The sequence below is a fragment of the Lampetra fluviatilis genome, chromosome 57 (assembly GCF_964198595.1).
Source record: "Lampetra fluviatilis chromosome 57, kcLamFluv1.1, whole genome shotgun sequence".
Classification (NCBI taxonomy): domain Eukaryota; kingdom Metazoa; phylum Chordata; class Hyperoartia; order Petromyzontiformes; family Petromyzontidae; genus Lampetra; species Lampetra fluviatilis.
In genome coordinates, this window is record NC_136331.1 from 1950142 (window position 1) to 1971088 (window position 20947).

The 20947-nt window shown below is 55.4% G+C and overlaps 1 protein-coding gene across 1 annotated transcript; it reads left to right on the forward strand.

Annotated features, from left to right (window-relative positions):
- FBXL4 (F-box and leucine rich repeat protein 4) lies at window positions 1–20734 on the forward strand. The gene is made up of 10 exons (XM_078880312.1): window positions 1–45; window positions 950–1225; window positions 2246–2557; window positions 4577–5111; window positions 7064–7308; window positions 8864–9149; window positions 14086–14157; window positions 14922–15056; window positions 17771–17948; window positions 19882–20734. Exons 2-10 carry the CDS (start codon window positions 981–983, stop codon window positions 20124–20126), a joined length of 2253 nt encoding a protein of 750 aa, XP_078736438.1. The 5' UTR covers window positions 1–45; window positions 950–980; the 3' UTR covers window positions 20127–20734.
- The last annotated feature ends 213 nt before the right edge of the window (window positions 20735–20947 follow it).

Genomic DNA, 20947 nt, shown 5'->3' on the forward strand with positions numbered 1-20947 from the left:
CGTCACCCCGCAGTCAACGCAGGGGGAAGGCCTCAAGTCGACCGTGTGAGTGGTTCGTGGTCTTCGCGAGCGAAAGTTGAACTCGGACGCCAACTCGCCCGATAAATGTCTTGTTGTTTCTACCCTTGTGATGGTGACTTTGTAGGATGAACGTTGAAGTTTATAAGGGGGCACGGGGTGACCAATAAGGTCTGAATTGGTCTGCAATAAGGTAATTGCACAGTCACCAGCTGTTGGCATTGCGAGACGTACAGTAGTTAGCGCGTTGCCACGGTTACCATTGTTACCATGGGTCGTAGAGACGGGGCTAGCCGGTGTTGTGAGGCTCATTTGCATCATCAACAGCATCGGCAGCTTGCGCATTGTGAGCTGCTGCTGCTGCTGCCCCAGTAGCCGTCTGGAACTCTCTGCCACTGCACATTCGCAAGCAGCATGCAAGGTCCACCACCACCACCCACACTCACCCGTCCAAGCCCTCACCTGCACAGACCCTCACCTGTCAGGATCTAGCTGGGATAGCTGGGCTAATCAATGAGTGAGTGGCTGGGCTAATCAATGAGTGAGTGGCTAAGGTAGTCAATGAGTGAGTGGCTGGGCTATTCAATGAGTGAGTGGCTGGGATAATCAATGAGTGAGTGGCTGGACTAATCAATGAGCGAGTGGCTGGGCTAATCAATGAGCGAGTGGCTGGGCTAATCGATGAGTGAGTGGCTGGGCTAATCGACGAGTGGCTGGGCTAATCAATGGGTGAGTGGCTGGATTAATCAATGAGTGAGTGGCTGGGCTAATCGACGAGTGACTGGGCTAACAATGAGTGAGTGGCTGGGCTAATCAATAAGTGAGTGGCTGGGCTAATCAATGAGTGAGTGGCTGGGCTAATCAATGAGATAGTGGCTAGGCTAATCGACGAGTGGCTGGATCAATGCGGATTGGTGTGCCTGCACAACAGGGCTGGCCCGTTTCCTCCTCCCCTGCACCTCATGCTGACGGTCCTGACCGCCGTGTACTACACCTGCCTACGGCACCTGCCCTTCGCCCACTCTCAACCACCGGCCTTCGATGCCGGCGCCGGCCACCGTGGCGCTGCTGACGATGGTGGAGGAGGGCGAGGAGGCGATGATGTCGCCGTCGATGTCTCATTGTCGGAAGAGGAGACGGACGCTCTCCCTGGGGCGGAGTCGAACCTGGTCTTCAGTCAGTACGCGTCGCAGGTGGTCGACTTCAGGTGCGCGAGTGTGTGCGTGCGTGTGTGTGTGCGTGAGGGTGCGTGCGTGCGTGTGTGCGTGAGGGTGCGTGCGTGCGTGTGTGCGTGAGGGTGCGTGAGTGCGTGCGTGCGTGGAGAGTGGTGGAGTAGCGGTTAGCGCGCTGCGCTACGAACCCGGCGATCCGATCTCGATTCCCGCTCGCGGCCAACATTAGCGATGAGTTTCTTAATCGGTGCAGGGGCTCCCCAAGGTCGACTCAGCCACAAATGAGTACCTGGTGCGGTGTGTAAACATCGCCACTGGGGAGACAAAGGCGACCGGGCGCGGTGCTGGCCACCCACCCACTCGTGTGCCGTGTCGGCCTTCATAGGTGCTGCTCGCTAACAGCACTTGCCCCAACAGTCTGTTAAGGCTACACGGGGGATCTTTGTTTGCACGTGGGACTGGACCAGAGCTGGGCTGTAGTCCGATCACTTAAGCAATCGATTGCTCTCCCGATTACACTGGTCAACAAAAAAAACATGTTTTTCTGGCCTGGACTTTTGCAGCTGTTTTAGACTAATTTCAGGGTGCTGATTCCAAATCTGATCTCAGATTTGCACATCTAATTTTTATGCTATCGGCATACCCCATTTTCATTGATTTTACCCGAAATTAACTCTGTCACTTATGATTGCAAGTTGTTGCGAGTCAGTGACTGCTTTAGTGTTAAAATATGGTGCTGTATTTTTAGGATAGTGTGTTTATAATATCATTTTATGTAGATATCCACATTTATTTAATATTTTTCTTCTGCAGTTTTTATAAAAAATGCAACCTGATGTGATAGACAAAAACTGATGCCAGATTTGAAATCAGCGCCCAAAAATTACCTTAAAACCGTTGGAATACCTTATGCCAGAAAAAAGTGTGTTGACCAGCGTTATCGCTTTGATCATCCGGTCAATCGAAAATCACCTTGAACGTCTTCGCCCTCTACCCCCCCCCACCCGGCTACGCTCCCCCCACCCCGTCCCCACACGGCACCGGGGTGGTCCCAGCTCGCAGTACGGCTCGGAGGGCAGCCTCTCCTACACCATGGGGAACCTGGCGGGGCCGCCCAGCGTCTTCCCGGCGCACGGCGACGTGACGCAGGCGGCCGTGCCGCGCACCTACGGCCGCTGGTGGCAGCGGGGGGCGGCCCCGCCGGCGCGCGCCCCGCCGGCGTTCCGCGCCCGCGACTTTGTGGAGGTGGCGTTCGCTCGCGCCGTGCGCCCGAGCTCCGTCGGCGTGCTGGAGGTCTACAACCCCGGCACCGTTGTCCGCATCCTCGCCAGGGAGAGCGGCGCCGGGGCCGACGGGAAGGGGCCGCGGTGAGAGATGCTGCTGGTGGCGGTGGTGGTGGTGGTGGCGGTGGTGGTGGTGGTGGTGGCGGCGGCGGTGGTGCTGCTGATGGTGGTGATGGTGGCAGTGGTGGTGGTGGCGGCGGTGGTGGTGCTAGTGGCGATGGTGGTGACGATGGTGGTGGTGGTGGTGGTGGTGACGGTGGTGGTGGTGGTGGCGGTGGTGGTGGTGGCGGTGGTGGTGGTGGCGGTGGTGGTGGTGCTAGTGGCGGTGGTGGTGACGATGGTGGTGGTGGTGGTGGTGGCGGTGGTGGTGGTGGCGGTGGTGCTAGTGGCGGTGGTGGTGACGATGGTGGTGGTGACGGTGGTGGCGGTGGCGGTGATGGTGGCGGTGGTGCTGCTGGTAGTGGTGACGGTGGTGGTAATGGTGGCCGTGATGGCGGTGACAGTGGTGCTAGTGGCGGTGGTGGTGGCGGTGGTGGTGCTAGTGGCGGTGGTGGTGGCGGTGGTGGTGCTAGTGGTGGTGGTGGTGACGATGGTGGTGATGGTGGCGGTGGTGCTGCTGCTGGTGGTGACGGTGGTGGTGGTGGTGGCGGCGGTGGTGCTGCTGATGGTGGTGATGGTGGCAGTGGTGGTGGTGGCGGCGGTGGTGGTGCTAGTGGCGGTGGTGGTGACGATGGTGGTGGTGGTGGTGACGGCGGTGGTGGTGGTGGCGGTGGTGGTGGTGGCGGTGGTGGTGGTGCTAGTGGCGGTGGTGGTGACGATGGTGGTGGTGGCGGTGGTGGCGGTGGCGGTGGTGCTAGTGGCGGTGGTGGTGACGATGGTGGTGGTGACGGTGGTGGCGGTGGCGGTGGCGGTGATGGTGGCGGTGGTGCTGCTGGTAGTGGTGACAGTGTGTGGTAATGGTGGCCGTGATGGCGGTGACAGTGGTGGTAATGGTGGTGGTGGTGGCGGTGGTGGTGCTAGTGGCGGTGGTGGTGACGATGGTGGTGGTGACGGTGGTGGCGGTGGCGGTGATGGTGGCGGTGGTGCTGCTGGTAGTGGTGACGGTGGTGGTAATGGTGGCCGTGATGGCGGTGACAGTGGTGCTAGTGGCGGTGGTGGTGGCGGTGGTGGTGCTAGTGGCGGTGGTGGTGACGATGGTGGTGATGGTGGCGGTGGTGCTGCTGCTGGTGGTGACGGTGGTGGTAATGGTGGCGGTGGTGGTAAGTATGTTGAACTTCTTTCGCACCGTACGTAGCCCACCGTGCTAATCAGAGGCAGTGGTTGTGGTGGCGGTGATCGCGATGGCGGTGCTTGTGGTGCTGGTGTGAGGAGCGGTGGTGCAGCGGTTAGCGCGGTGGGCCATGAATTCGGTGACCCGAGTTAAAATCCCGCTCATCACGGCCAACATCGGTGGCGATTATCTGAACCGGTCCCCTAGGTCGACTCAGCCTCAAATCAGGTGGCCGATCGTGGTGCTGGCCACTTAACACCTTGTGTGCTGGTCTGAATTGGTGCTTCTAACAGCACTTGCCCCAGCAGTCTGTTGTGAAACACATTGAAGCTGTGGTGAGAGGTGATGGGGGTGTGTGAATGGGGCGAGGTGACGGGGAGTGGTGGTAGCGACCGGGCGTGGTGCTGGCCGTGCCAAACCTCGGCAGGTAGCAGAAGCGGAACAGCTGAATAGTAGACAAACGCTTCCCCGTGTCTCTTCACATCCTCCTGACATCTCATTCCACGTCTCCCCACGTCATCCCGCATCTCCCCATGTCTCCCCGCATCTCCCCCCGTCTCTCTGCGTCTCCCCATGTCACCCCACGTCTCCCCGTGTCTCCCCGCATATCCCCGCGTCTCCCTGCATCTCCCCATGTCACCCCGCATCTCCCCGTGTCTTTCCACATCTCCCCGCATCACCCCATGTCTCCCGACATCTCATCTCACGTCTGCCCACATCTCCCCGCATCACCCCACGTCTCCCCGCGTCTCCCGACATCTCATCTCACGTCTCCTCACATCTCCCCCCGGCCCCTCCCCCTGCCCCCTGCCCCCCACCCCCCACCCCCCCAGCTGGGCGACGCTGTGGTCGGGCCCCCCCAGGCTGCTGGGAGCGAACCGGTCGCGGGAGTTCTGCCCGCGGATCCGCCGGCCGGGTTTTGCGACAGAGCTGCTGCGCCTGGAGCTGGACTGCTCGCTGTGCGACTACTACACCGAGCTGGACGCCGTGGTGCTGCGCGGCGTGGCCGCCACCACCACCGCCACCGCCACCGGCCCCCCGCACCGACCGGTGGGGCGCGCCGAGGAGCGCGCCGGCCGCGGGCGAGGAGGGAGCAACGGTGACGACGCCGAGGCCGATGACGATGCCGACGACGACGATGACGTTGATGATGACGACGACGACGACTATGACGACGACGATGGCGATGACGACGACGACAATGATGGTGGTGACGTCAACGGTGATCATGAGGATGACGGTGATGGTGGTGGCGGCGATGGTGGATGCGGAGGAGATGGGTGGAAGGTCAACGAGAAGATGCCTCAGGCCACCAGGAGCTCGGAGGCTGGCAGCGGAAATGGCTACTTTGACTTGCTGCCATACGAGGTGAGGGGACAGCGACCTCACTCACAAAGACAAAGATCCCCCATATAACCTTAGACTGTCGGGGCAAGTGCTGTTTGAGAGCACCTATGAAGGCCGGCACGGCACACGAGGGGGTGGGTGGCCAGCACCACCACGCCGGTGGCGATGTTAACACACCGCGCACCAGGTACTCATTCGAGGCCGAGTCGACCTAGGGGAGGTCCAGGACCGGTTGAGATAATCATCACTGGTGTCGGGAAGTGAACTTGGCTGGCCGGGTTCATCGTGCAATGCGCTAACCGCTGCACCACCGCTCCGCACTTCACTCACCCATGCATTCACACGCTTCTAATTCACTCTTACCACTCACTCACGCATACTCACACACACACCATCACTCACCCACCCCATCACTCATTAACTCACTCACACACTCACCAACTCACTAGCCCACCAACCCACTCATCCACCATCACACCCACTCAATCACCCAACTACAAACCCATACCCCCACCCAATCACTGGCCCATCTACTCACCCATGCACTCACCTACTCATGCACCCACCCACCCACTCCCATACCCACCCACTCACCCGACAATCTACCCACTCTCCCACCCACTCACTCTCCCACCTACTCAATCAATTTCCCACTCTCCCACCCACCCACTCACTTTCCCACCCACCCACCCACTCCCCCACCCACTCACTCACTCTCCCATCCACCCACCCACTCACTTTTCCACCCAACTACCCACCCACCCACCCACCCACTCACTCTCCTACCCACCCACTCACTCTCCCACCGACTCACTCTCCCACCTACTCAATCAATTTCCCACTCTCCCACCCACTCACTCTCCCATCCACCCACCCACTCACTTTTCCACCCACCTACCCACCCACCCACTCACTCTCCCACCCACCCACTCACTCTCCCACCGACTCACTCTCCCACCTACTCAATCAATTTCCCACTCTCCCACCCACCCACCCACTCACTTTCCCACCCACCCACCCACTCCCCCACCCACTCACTAACTCTCCCATCTACCCACCCACTCACTTTTCCACCCACCTACCCACCCACCCACTCACTCTCCCACCTACCCACTCACTCTCCCACCCACTCACTCTCCCACCTACTCAATCAATTTCCCACTCTCCCACCCACCCACTCACTTTCCCACCCACCCACCCACCCACTCCCCCACCCACTCACTCACTCTCCCATCCACCCACCCACTCACTTTTCCACCCACCTACCCACCCACCCACTCACTCTCCCACCCACCCACTCACTCTCCCACCCACTCACTCTCCCACCTACTCAATCAATTTCCCACTCTCCCACCCACCCACTCACTTTCCCACCCACCCACCCACTCCCCCACCCACTCACTCACTCTCCCATCCACCCACCCACTCACTTTTCCACCCACCTACCCACCCACCCACTCACTCTCCCACCCACCCACTCACTCTCCCACCCACTCACTCTCCCACCTACTCAATCAATTTCCCACTCTCCCACCCACCCACCTACTCACTTTCCCACCCACCCACCCACTCCCCCACCCACTCACTCACTCTCCCATCCACCCACCCACTCACTTTTCCACCCACCTACCCACCCACCCACTCACTCTCCCACCCACCCACTCACTCTTCCACCCACCTACCCACTCACTTTGCCACTCTCCCACCCACCCACCCACTCTCCCACCCACCCACTCTCCCACCCACCCACTCTCCCACCCACCCACTCACTCACTCTCCAATCCACCCACCCACTCACTTTTCCACCCACCTACCCACCCACCCACCCACTCACTCTCCCACCCACCCACTTATTGTTCCACCCACCTACCGACCCATTCTCCCACCCACCCACCCACTCTCCCACCCACCCACCTACTCACTCTCCAAAACTCTCCCGCCTGCCCGCCCCCCCCACCCCCCCACCCGCACAGCTGATCCAGCTGATCCTGTCCCACGTGCCGCTGCGGGACCTGTGCCGCCTGTGCCGCACGTGCCGCCTGTTGCGGGCGCACGCCGAGGACCCGGCGCAGTACCAGCGGCTCGACCTGCGCCCCTACTGGCCCAGCGTGGGCGACGCGCAGCTGCAGGCGCTGGCGCCGCGCTGCACTCACACGCAGGCCCTGGGCCTCTCCTGGGCCGGGGGGCGCGGCCTCGTCACTGTCGGGGGGTTCGTGCGGTGAGGCCAAAGCTCCACCCCCCCCCCCCCCCAATCACCACCCCCCCACCCCTCTCACCTCCCCCTCTCAGCGGCGCGGGCACCGGCGACAGGGAGGCAGAGCGAGTGATGGAGTGTCAAGAGTGGGCGAGTGGGTTAGAGGGTGGGTGAGTGAGTGAATCGAGTGTGGGTGGGTGGGTTAGAGAGTGGGTGGGTTAGAGAGTGGGTGGGTTAGAGAGTGGGTGGGTTAGAGAGTGGGTGGGTTAGAGAGTGGGTGGGCGAGTGGGTTAGAGAGTGGGTGGGCGAGTGGGTTAGAGAGTGGGTGGGTGAGTGGGTTAGAGAGTGGGTGGGCGAGTGGGTTAGAGAGTGAGAGGGTGGGTGGATTGGTAAGTGGGTGAGTGGGTTAGAGAGTGAGTGGGTGGGTGGGTTAGAGGGTGGGTGGGTGAGTGGGTTAGAGGGTGGGTGAGTGAGTGCATTGAGAGTGGTTGAGTGGGTTAGAGAGTGGGTGGGTGAGTGGGTTAGAGAGTGGGTTGGTGAGTGGGTTAGAGAGTGGGTGAGTGAGTGAATTGAGAGTGGGTGAATGGGTTAGAGAGTGGGTCGGTGAGTGAATCGGGAGTGGGTGAGTGGGTTAGAGAGTGGGTGGGTGAGTGAATCGGGAGTGGGTGAGTGGGTTAGAGGGTGGGTGAGTGAATTGAGAGTGGGTTAGAGGGTGGGTGGGTGAATTGAGAGTGGGTTAGAGGGTGGGTGGGTGAATTGAGAGTGGGTGAATGGGTTAGAGAGTGGGTGAGTGAGTGAATCGATAATGGGTGAGTGGGTTAGAGGGTGGGTGGGTGATTGAATTGAGAGTGGGTGAGTGGGTTAGAGAGTGGGTGGGTGAGTGCACCGATAGTGAGTGGGTGGGTGGATTGGAAAGTGGGTGTGTGGGTGAGAGAGTGAGTGGGTGAGTGAATAAAGACTGGGTGAGTGGATTAGAGGCTGGGCGGGTGACTGAATAGAGAGTGGGTGGGTGAATCGAGAATGGGTGAGTGGGTTAGAGGCTGGGCGGGTGAGTGAATAGAGAGGGCGTGAGTGGGTTAGAGAGTTGGTGGGTGAGTGAATCGGGAGTGGGTTAGAGAGTGGGTGGGTGAGTGAATTGAGAGTGGGTGAGTGGGTTAGAGAGTGGGTGGGTGCGTGCAGCGATAGTGAGAGGGTGGGTGGGTGGATTGGTAAGTGGGTGAGTGGGTTAGAAAGTGAGTGGGTTAGAGAGTCGGTGGGCGAGTGGGTTAGAGGGTGGGTCGGTGAGTGGGTTAGAGAGTGGGTGGGCGAGTGGGTGGGTGAGTGGGTTAGAGAGTGGGTGGGTGAGTGAATCGAGTGTGGGTGAGTGGGTTAGAGAGTGGGTTTTGGTGAGTGGGTTAGAGAGTGGGTGAGTGGGTTAGAGAGTGGGTGGGTGAGTGAATTGAGAGTGGGTGGGTGAGTGAATCGGGAGTGGGTTAGTGGGTTAGACGGTGGGTGGATTATGATCTTTATCTTTGTGTATCTGTTGTGTGGTGCCTGCCCCCCCCCACCGCCCCCACGTCCCCCCCCCCGCCCCCCACAGCTTCCTGGAGGGCTGCGGGCGGGGGCTGTTGCGGCTGGAGCTGTCGTGCTGCGAGTTTGTGACGGAGGAGAGTGTGGGCGCCATCGCGCGCTGCTGCCCGGCGCTGCGGGCGCTCGACCTCTCCTGCTGCCGCGACACCGCCGCCGCCACCACCGCCACCACCGCCGCCGGTGCCGGTGCTGCCGGTGCCGCCGGTGCCGGCACGCTGCAGCCGGCGTCGACCTTCCGTCCCCTCGCTTCGTTGCACGAACTGCGCCACCTCAACCTCTACCGCACCGGCGTGGACGTACGTGCGTGTGTGTACATGTGCTTGTGTGTACGTGTGTGTGTGTACACGTGTTTGTGTGTGTGTGTGTACACGTGTGTGTGTACATGTGCTTGTGTGTGTACACGTGTGTGTGTACACGTGTGTGTGTGTACACGTGCTTGTGTGTGTGTGTACACGTGTGTGTGTACACATGCGTGTTAGAAACATTTAGGCTGGCCTGCCTACGATCAATCCTGGGTTTAACCAGCTGGATTGTGTGAGGAGCTCACAAATCCTCGAAAGATCTGGACAAAGTCCCATCGGTGAGCTCCTCCGGCAGGCAAGGCTGCGTTGGCTGGGTCATGTAGCCCGCATGCCCAGCCACCGCATGCCCAAACAGCTTTTGTTCGGCCGGATCGAGGGGGCTAAACGGGCGCGGCACGGGCTAGAGAAGAGATGGAGTGATGTGGTACAGGAGGACGTGGAGCTGAGTGGACTTGCCGATGACTGGTACCAGCGGTGTCAAGATCGGCCTCTGTGGAGGAGGCTCGTGAAGGACGCTACTGGGCAGTTGGAGGCAGTCGCCCTCCAACATCAACGGAGGGCGGAGGAGCGACGCTCACAACAACGAGCGGAGCGCCGGGTGGCTAAAGCACAGCGAGTTGGCACAGTAGGGGCACAGGTGGTGCATTAGCCAGTCATCTCGGTCATCTCAGTCAGTCGACCCGTGGCACCTGGGTCTGCCCCGTGACCTCCTGCATGCGGACGTTCGACACTTCACGCGGCCTCAAGGTGCACATGGCCTGGCACAAGCGTCGTGGTGACGTCACGTGCTTGTGTGTGTGTATACGTGTGTGTTTGTGTGTGACGTGTGTGTGTGTGTGGTGGGAGCGGTAGTGTAGTGGTTAGGATGGCGCGCTATGAACCCGGTTACCCGAGTTGGATTTCCGCTCATGGCCAACACCAGTGACGATTATCTGAACTGGTCCGTGACTCTCCCCCTAGGTCGACTCAGCCTCAAATGAGTACCTAGTGCGATGTGTAATCATCGCCACTGGGGAGACAAAGGTGGCCGGGCGTAGTTCTGGCCACCGATCCCCTTAGTGTGCCGTGCCGGCCTTCACAGGTGCTACTCGCTATCAGCACTTGCCCCGACAGTCTGTTACAGACTACACGGGGGATCTTTGTGCATGTGTGTCATCAGTATCACCATCATGGTCATCATCATCATCATCGTCATGATTGCAATCTTAATCATCATTTTGATAAACGCCTACCTGTCAATGCCTACCTTATTACAGACCAATTCAGACTTTATTGGTAGCTAATAAATCTCAAAGTTCATCCTGCAATGTCCCATCACAAGCGAGAAACGCAAACAGACAGACAAACATTAAATTTCGATTTAAAGCTTTCGTGACTGCAGGGATTCATCTTCTTGGTTCTTTCGGTAAAGTCACGTAGAAGGGAAGTAATAAAATAATAAAAAAAATAAAAATAAAACATAATAAAACAATTCTCACGACGTTTCGGCCACAACGCAAGCAGCCGTCCTCAGGCGAAGAATGAGAACATTATCAAGCTAGGAGCTTATATAGGTGTAGCGAGGAGGAGCGCCTTAACAAAAGAATGTGCATATGAAGAGGAATTTAGCATACCAATGGGCAATGCGTAGGGGGTGGGCGGAGGGGTTTCAAAGTCCCATTATGCCCATGCATTATGCAGGATCAACAGCACCACGGGGGGGGCGCAAGGAACAGCGTTAATAAAGGAAAGGAATGTTAGTGATATGTAGCTGCATTTGCCAAACAACCACGTAGAAAACCAAAGTGAAAACTACATAAAAAACTAAAATATAAACTGATACTTACTATACTCTACAATAAGCTGAGTTACTAACAACAAATAATAAATTACAATTCTACGTCGTAAGAAGTATATAATATACTTCCATCTAAACTTTATTCTCTTAGCATATACAGTACTATATACTGCCATAGATAAACCCAACATTAAATTATATACTGTATTGCTGTAAACCACCCTATACTTTATACATTTTAATATAACACTATGTATTATTCAACTCACCCTAATGTGTATCGAAATGGTTTATTACGTCCTTCCAATGATTGCTAAGCCTGAATCCATCTTCTCGGTTAAAATTGTCTCTGTGTTTGTATATGTGGATCGCTTCATGAACGAATCTCTCATATACAAACACAGAGACAATTTTAACCGAGAAGATGGATTCAGGCTTAGCAATCATTGGAAGGACGTAATAAACCATTTCGATACACATTAGGGTGAGTTGAATAATACATAGTGTTATATTAAAATGTATAAAGTATAGGGTGGTTTACAGCAATACAGTATATAATTTAATGTTGGGTTTATCTATGGCAGTATATAGTACTGTATATGCTAAGAGAATAAAGTTTAGATGGAAGTATATTATATACTTCTTACGACGTAGAATTGTAATTTATTATTTGTTGTTAGTAACTCAGCTTATTGTAGAGTATAGTAAGTATCAGTTTATATTTTAGTTTTTTATGTAGTTTTCACTTTGGTTTTCTACGTGGTTGTTTGGCAAATGCAGCTACATATCACTAACATTCCTTTCCTTTATTAACGCTGTTCCTTGCGCCCCCCCCGTGGTGCTGTTGATCCTGCATAATGCATGGGCATAATGGGACTTTGAAACCCCTCCGCCCACCCCCTACGCATTGCCCATTGGTATGCTAAATTCCTCTTCATATGCACATTCTTTTGTTAAGGCGCTCCTCCTCGCTACACCTATATAAGCTCCTAGCTTGATAATGTTCTCATTCTTCGCCTGAGGACGGCTGCTTGCGTTGTGGCCGAAACGTCGTGAGAATTGTTTTATTATGTTTTATTTTTATTATTTTTATTATTTTATTACTTCCCTTATACGTGACTTTACCGAAAGAACCAAGAAGAGACAAACATTATTTTATCTTGCCCGTATTGAAACGTCTGTACGCCGTATAGACCTGAAAACTCGATTTCCCTGTGCAAGAACACGTGTACACCTTATGGGTTTACGGGTTTACACACGTATATAAGCATCATCTTACTTGGCGTGATAGTCTTAAACACCGAGTTTGGTAACAAACCACGGAACAACGGTCGCCCCGTCCTGGCAGACGTGACCCACGCGCAGCGCCGGCGCTGCACGTGCAGCTTGCGCCATCCGGGGGCAGCTGCCACTGGGCGGTGCACTAAGCCGGACTGCAGCAGAGCCGTGGAAGAATTCCACCACCGTGGCCAGGAGATGTTTTCAGTTTCAGCGTTCAATACCCAATGCGCGTTGTGAACAGACGAGCGTTATAGGAGAACGGATTGGGCGTGATGCCGTTCGAGGTGTAAACATCATCGCTGGGGGAGACGGGGTCTAAGGGCGTTGTGATGCTGCCCACCCCACCCCCGCCGTGTGCCGTTCCAGCTGTGAAAAAGAGCTTTCTGGCTCGTCAGATTCCTCCGGAGTAAAATTTGTATTCTGATATTCTAAATTCTGATCGGAGCTCTCTAACGCCACTTGTCCCGAACAGCCCTGTAAAGGGTACACGGGGGATCTTTGTCTTGTGTACGACATCATCATCGTGATAATTGTTTTTTTACCCTTCTATCTGGCAACAAAACTGACACCTCTTTTACAAGGAGTCATGTTTGCATAGACCACAATACCTGCAGGTGTCAGTTTTGTTGCCAGATAGAAGGGTAAAAAAACAATTATCATGTTTTTTACTGGCAAATGAGGTTCCAATGGTGGTATAGCCCTGTTAGCCATTCGGCTCTTGCATCGGGTGCAACCGCAACAAACAAAAACATGAACAAGAAACATCTTCAAGTGGCTACGCGCAAAAAGAAAAATCCAGGAGAAAATCAGCAAAGTCTTCCAGAAAAAGCACCGTATATCAATGCTGTGTGAAAAAATCCCAGTGGGATGCAAGTCAAACAATAACAACCATAAGACAACTTAGATTAAATTTATCAGTCTAACTCTGTACTACAACAAACAAATATGGCTAAACCAAAACGTTTTCGAAATCACCAAAATAAATCTATCAAAGCAATGCAACGGTGATCATAGGAACTACCTCGCCTGTATATGTGGAGTTTGCGGTGTCTCTCTCACTCCCCGTGATCGCTTGGATTTTTCTCAGGGTCTTTCGGGTTTTCCCTCCACGTTTAGAATCAACGTCACGCGCTTAGAGTATTCGTAATGGCCAGGTCGCTTCTGAAAAGAGCTACACGACTCAGCGGGGCCGTACATCTGGTAACAATCAACAAGAGTTGAGTTGAGGTTTCCGATCCCTAGCCATGGCTGACGATGGTGATGCTGCTGATGACGATGATGACAACAACGATAATCATGTTGCTGATGCTGCTGATGACAATGATGATGCTGCTGCTGATGCTTCTGGTAATGATGAGGAAGATGATGATGACGCTGCTGATGCTACTGCTGATGCTACTGCTGATGACGATGATGATGACGATGACGATGAATATGCTGATGATGATGATGATGACGATGACGACGATGATGATGCTACTGCTACTATTGCTGATGACGATGATGACGACGATGACGACGATGACGATGATGCTGCTGATGCTACTGCTGATGACGATGATGATGACGACGATGAATATGCTGCTGCTGATGATGATGATGATGGCGACGATGATGATGCTACTGCTACTATTGCTGATGACGATGATGACGACGATGACGATGATGCTGCTGATGCTACTGCTGATGACGATGATGATGCTGCTGCTGATGACGATGATGACGCTGCAGATGCTACTGCTGATGACGACGACGACGATGATGCTGATGCTGCTGAAGCTACCGCTGATGCTGCTGATGAAAGAATTGGTGCTGTAGCTGACCTCGTCGGTTGTGTGCGGCTGGCGGCTGTGTGAACCGACGTCGCCGCAGGAGGAGGTGCTGTCGGAGATCATCGGCGCCTGCCCACAGCTCCAGACCCTGAACATCGGCAGCTGCGTCCAGGTACGGCGCCACGCACACCGCACGGGGCACCGCCACAGATGGTGGAGCCACGCACACCGCACACCGCACCGCCACCAGCACCTGATGGTGAAGGTGGTGCTGGTGTTGTTGATGATGATGACGACGATGGTGGTGGTGGTGGTGACGATGAAGTGTAGGCGGAGTGTGGTGACGATGGAGATGATGATGACGACGATGGTGGTGGTGGTGACGATGTTGATGATAACCATGGCGATGGTGGTGATGATGGCACTGATGATGATGGTGGTGGTGACGATGTTGATGGTGACAATGGCGGTGGCGATGGTGGTGATGATGATGACGCTGATGATGGTGGTGGTGATGATGTTGATAATGGCGGTGGCGATGGTGGTAATGATGATGATGCTGATGATGGTGGTGGTGACGATGTTGATGATGACAGTGGTGATGGTGGTGATGATGACGCTGATGATGGTGGTGGTGACGATGTTGATGATGACAATGGCGGTGGCGATGGTGGTGATGATGACGCTGATCATGGTGACGCGGTGCAGGTGGAGAGCGGTGATGACGATGGTGGTGATGATGATGACGCTGACGATGGTGACGCGGTGCAGGTGGAGAGCGGTGATGACGATGGTGGTGATGGTGGTGGTGACGATGTTGATGGTGACGGTGACGATGGTGGTGATGATGACGATGGTGACGATGGTGACGAGGTGGAGATCGGTGATGACCATGGTGGTGATGATGACGATGATGACGATGGTGACGGGGTGCAGGTGGAGAGTGGTGACGACGTGCTGGTCGCTCTGGCGCGCTCCTGCCCGCGCCTGGAGGCGTTGGACGCGTGGAGGCTTCACGGAGTGACGCACGTTGGTCTCGTCGAACTCGTCGTGTCCTGCACTCACCTACAGGTACCACCCTCACTCACCTACAGGTACCACACCTACAGCCACCGCACTCACTGGCACTGTACGTACTCAGCGCGCTAATCGGTGGTGCTCGGGAAGAAACAACAAATGAAACACAACAACCAGCAGCTCTAAATAAAATTAGTTTGTCAGTCTCGATCAGGGGCGGGGAACGTCCGGCCCGCGGGCCGTACGAGGCCCGCGACATCATTTGGTGTGGCCCTGCCAAGGCAACCGCAGGCGCGACTCGAAATTCAATAAATCTCGGAGAAAACCTGGAAAAGCAGTTGCGAGTAGCAGCAACATCATCAATACCAGCTAACATCACACGCCTCGCCAAAGAGAAGCAGTTACAGCCGTCACATTAGGGGTGAGTTAATTAAATGTTTGACCAAATATAACGGGATAATTTTTAAGTTGATCATTTTGTATGGCCAGCGAATGATGTTATGAATATCCAAATGGCCCTTTTCAGAAACAAGGTTCCCCGCCCCTGTTCTAGATGATGATTTAAAAATGGCACAGCTCCAATGGTGTAACTCCCATCATTAAGTAGGTCCTTAAAAACGATCCTACTAACAGCCTAACGACAAAAACGAACTAAATCATCACGAGTTCGACTTCCCTAATCGAACCAACCAAACGTCCCTCTCTAAAACCATCGGCGGCAAGACCTCCCAGACTCTGTGGTCTTCCCAAGATCCATAAAGAAGGCACCCCGCTATGACCCATCGTGTCGACGATCAACTCTCCTACCTACAAACTGGCCCGGTTTCTATCAGATACTCTACTTCCCTTCGCAGGCAAGACCTCTTCGGCAGTAGTCAACTCAACCCAATTAGTCTCTATGGTCAAGGACATGGTACTCTCCTGTACCTGACACCCTAACAATAATTGAGGACTTGATCCAACATGGATTGAATTCGGATGTACCTGCGCTGGTTAGGCATTGCCTCACCAACACTTATTTTACCTGGAATGACACCTTCTACAAACAGAATGAGGGTACCCCTATGGGCTCCCCCTTGTCACCAGTGATAGCCAACATGTTCATGGAAAAGTTTGAATCAGACGCCATCCAGACATCCACCCTGCGTCCTTCCCTGTGGAAGAGGTATGTGGATGACACTTTCGTCATTTGGCCACATGGCCTCCCAGCATTGAACCATTTCCTGGACCACATCAATTCCAGACACCCATCCATCAGATTCACCATGGAAGTGGAGAAAGATGGTAAACTACCATTCTTAGATATTTTGTTTGAGAGGAGACCTGACGGATCCTTGGTACATTCTGTCTACAGGAAAGCCACCCACACAGATTCCTACTTGAAACCTGATTCCCACCACCACCCATCTCAAAAGAATTCTCTCATCAAAACGCTATACCACAGAGCTCATGGCATTTCTGACCAACACCACCTGGCCAGTGAATTAAGGCATGTACATCGGGCCCTCAGGATGAACGGATACTCTGACCGCACCATCCGCCAAGCTGTTTCTCCCACCACACAGAAACAGCCACTTGAAACTCCGATCAAAACTATCACGTTACCATACATAGCAGGCGTGACCAAAAAGATCTCCAAAATTCTAAACAAACATAAGATCCAAGTCTGATTCAGTACAGTACATAAAATCCGTGATCTAATTCCATCTGTGAAAGATGTCATTCCTGACTTACAGTACCCTGGAGTCTACAAACTGAGTTGCAGTTGTGATGATTGCTACATTGGAGAAACGAAACGTCATATCTCTGATCGTGTCCGCGAGCACAAGTCAGATCTGAAGCACGTCAAAACTGATTCTTCTACCGTTGCCGATCATTGCTACAACGCTGTGGGCTCTCATGAAATTGTCTTTTCCGAGACCAAGGTGCTCTGCAAACCTCCTGGCTACCATCAAAGGTTTGTACACGAGGCCATCCAGATATACAAACACAGACATAATTTCAATCGTGATGATGGGTACAAACTTAGTTATCATTGGAAAGATGTTATTAACCATGCAAAAAAGATTTAACTAAACATTTGGAGCATTCCTGGCAACAATTTCAGTCGCACCACCTCTACATAATAATAGGCTCAGTCAACCATTCTACACAACAAAGACTCATTTCCTGGCAGCGATTTCAGCCGCATCACTTCTACATAACAAAAGGCTCAGTCCCATTTACACGCACCTGTACATCATCTGCACCTAGTCTACACAACAAAGGCTCATTCCTAACAGCGTGCTTCAGCCGCACCGAACCTCACAAAAATAATATTCAGGGCCTACCTTGACTCCTCCCACCCTCAACCAGTATATATACAAGGACTGTTTTCTTGGAATTTCTCTCACTTGATACAGCAGTCGTGCTGTGACGGTTCCACCTGAAGACGGAAGCTTGTGTTGCCTCCGAAACGTCGTGATTTTTATTTTATTTTTATTTTACTTTTATTAATTTAAATTTTTTACCTACGTGACTTGTTTTGTACCGTACGTAGCCAACCACTAAAACACAACAAGCATTTCTAAAGCAATTACTTCGTCAATCTAGATGATGATATGAAAGTGGCATAGCTCCGAGTGACGACAGAGTGTTCCAGACGGCCACAGGAGCGCGGTGACCACCGCCTTTGTCCGACGGTCGGCCAAAAAGCCGCCGCCGCTGCTGCTACGAGGATGACCGGCGCCGCTGCTACGAGGATGACCGGCGCTGCGCTTGCCTTGCAGGAGCTCGACCTGGGCTGGTGCTCGGGCCTGCAGAGCGGCACCGGCGTGTTCCAGCTGCTGGCGCGCAGCCTGCCGGCGCTGCGCCGCCTCTACCTCACCGCCAACCGCACGGTGGGCGACCACGACCTGGCGGCGCTGGCGCGGCACTGCCCTCGCCTCCAGCAGCTCGACATCCTGGGTGAGCTGGGTGAGCAGCTGGGTGAGGAGCTGGGTGAGCAGCTGGGTGAGGAGCTGGGTGAGCAGCTGGGTGAGCAGCTGGGTGAGGAGCTGGGTGAGGAGCTGGGTGAGGAGCTGGGTGAGGAGCTGGGTGAGGAGCTGGGTGAGCAGCTGGGTGAGGAGCTGGGTGAGGAGCTGGGTGAGGAGCTGGGTGAGGAGCTTGGGTGAGGAGCTTGGGTGAGGAGCTTGGGTGAGGAGCTTGGGTGAGGAGCTTGGGTGAGGAGCTTGAGTGAGGAGCTGGGTGAGGAGCTGGGTGAGGAACTGGGTGAGGAGCTGGGTGAGGCGGCACCGCTGCTCGCGGATGGCGCTCGTGCCGGGGGTGGGGGGGGCGTCTTTTAGAAGGCTACACGGGGGTGTGTGTGCGTGGCTGTGTGTATGTGTGGGGAGCGGTGGGTGTGTGTGTGGGGAGCGGTGGGTGTGTGTGTGGGGAGTGGTGGGTGTAGCGGTTAGCGCTACGCTGCGCTACGAAACTGGCGACCCGGGTTCGATTCCCGCTCACGGCCAACACCGGTGACGATTATCTGAACCGGCCCTGGGCCTCCCCTAGGTCGACTCGGCCTCAAATGAGTACCTGGTGCGGTGTGTAAATATTGCCACTGGGGAGACAAAGGTGGCCGGGCGTGGTGCTGGCCACCCACCCTATTGTGTGACGTGCCGGCCTTCATAGGTGTTACACGCTAACAGCACTTGCCCCAACAGACTGTCACAGGCTATATGGGAGATCTTTGTCTTTGTTATGTGAGCACAAAGACAAAGATCGCCCATATAGCCTTAACAGACTGTAGGGGCAAGTGCTGTTAGCGAGCGCCTATAAAGGCTGGCACGGCATACGAGGGGGTGGGTGGCCAGCACCACGCCCGGCCGCCTTTGTCTCCCCAGTGGCGATGTTTACACACCGCACCAGGTACTCATTTGAGGCTGAGCCGACCTAGGACCGGTTCAGATAATCGTCACCGTTGTCGGTGGCCGTGAGTGAGAATCGAACTCGGGTCGCCGTGTTCATCGTGCAGCGTAGCGCCAACCACTCCACTACCGCTCCCCACTAGGCAGACACACACACACGTACACACACGTACACACGTACACACACACGTACACACACACACGTACACACACACACACACACGTACACACACACACGTACACACACACACACACACGTACACACACACACGTACACACACACACGTACACACGTACACACACACACGGACACACACACACACGTACACACACACACACGTACACACACACACGTACACACACACACGTACACACACACACGGACACACACACACACGTACACACACACACACGTACACACACACACGGACACACACACACACACACGTACACACACACGTACACACACACACACGTACACACACACGTACACACACACACACACGTACACACACACACGTACACACACACACGGACACACACACACACACACGTACACACACACACACGTACACACACACACACGTACACACACACACGTACACACACACACACGTACACACACACACGTACACACACACGTACACACGTACACACACGTACACACACACGTACACACGTACACACACACACACACACGTACACACACACGTACAAACACGTACACACGTGGGCGATGGTGTTAGTGAGCGGCGTAGCACCAACCACTCCACTACCGCTCCCCACTAGGCAGACACACACACACGTACACACACGTACACACACGTACACACACGTACACACACACACGTACACACACACACGTATACACACGTGGGCGACGGTGTTAGTGAGCGGCGGGGCAGCGGTTAGCGCCCTGCGCTCGTCCCCATGGCGCCCTGCTGAGGCTACGCGGGGGGTGGTGCGTGTGGCGGCGCCGCGTGCGTGTGCAGGCACGCGCATGGTGAGCGCCAGCGCGCTCTGGGAGCTGCTGTGGAGCTGCCGCGACCTGCGCCTGCTGGACGTGTCGTTCTGCTCGCGCGTCGACGCTCGCCTCGTCGGGGAGCTCCGCGCCCGCTACCCGGCCGTGGCCATCAAGCGCAGCGACTGCCAGCGCAACCTGCCCGCCCGCCGGCACCGTCTGCCCGCCCGCCGGCACCGTCTCGCTATTCGCCGGCGCAATCTGCCCGCCCACTAGTGCCGTCGACCCGCCCGCGCTGCCGCCCGCCCGCTTGCTTGCGCCATCGCTAACGCCGCCGCTCGCCCGCCTGTCCGCTCGCTAGCGCCGCCGCTCGCTCGCTCGCTCACTCACTCGCTCGCCTATTTGCTAACGCTACCACTCGCTCGCTCGATCGTCCGCCCGCTCGCTCGCCCGCGCCATTACTCGCTCGCCTGTTCGCTCGCCTAATTGCTATCGCTACCACTCGCCCGCCCGCTCGCCCGCACGCCTGCTCGCTTGCGCCATTACTCGCTCGCTTGCCCCTTTGCTAGCGCTGCCACTCGCCCACCTGCCCGCCCAGCAGCTCCATCGCCCGTTGGCTCGCTCGCTTGCGCCATCACACGATCGCCCGCAAGCGCCGTCACCCGCTAAGACCATCACCCGCTTGCCCACTGCTTCGCTCGCTCGCTTGCGCCATCACCCGCTAAGACCATCACCCGCTTGCCCACTGGTTCGCTCGTGCCATTACCTGCCTGTGAGCGCCGTCAGCTACCCACCCACGCGTCCAACCCAACAACAGATGTGCACAAGCAAGGCTGACGGACCAAGCAAGCAATCAAAAACACTCGCCCGCTGACTAGTGATGTGTGGAGGCTCCTGGACTCTGTGGCTTTGTGTGGCATTGTTATTTAATTTCACGGCTGTGCGTTTAAATCTTTCCGCGTTGCTCATGCTGCTGCTGCGCTGCGTCCGATGCCCTACGTCAACGTTGACCCCCTTCCCCCCCATCGGAATCCGATGAGCTATGAAGCTCTTTTTCGCAAATATCCAGTAGGGGCACGGGGTAAGAACGTTACAAC

Excerpts from the sequence above, each read along its gene's own strand:
- FBXL4 (XM_078880312.1), top strand. The coding sequence starts at position 981 with ATGCTGACGGTCCTGACCGCCGTGTACTACACCTGCCTACGGCACCTG. Across the intron at positions 1,226-2,245 it reads TCGCAGGTGGTCGACTTCAG|CTCGCAGTACGGCTCGGAGG; the intron begins GTGCGCGAGTGT and ends GGGTGGTCCCAG. Across the intron at positions 15,057-17,770 it reads TGTCCTGCACTCACCTACAG|GAGCTCGACCTGGGCTGGTG; the intron begins GTACCACCCTCA and ends CTTGCCTTGCAG.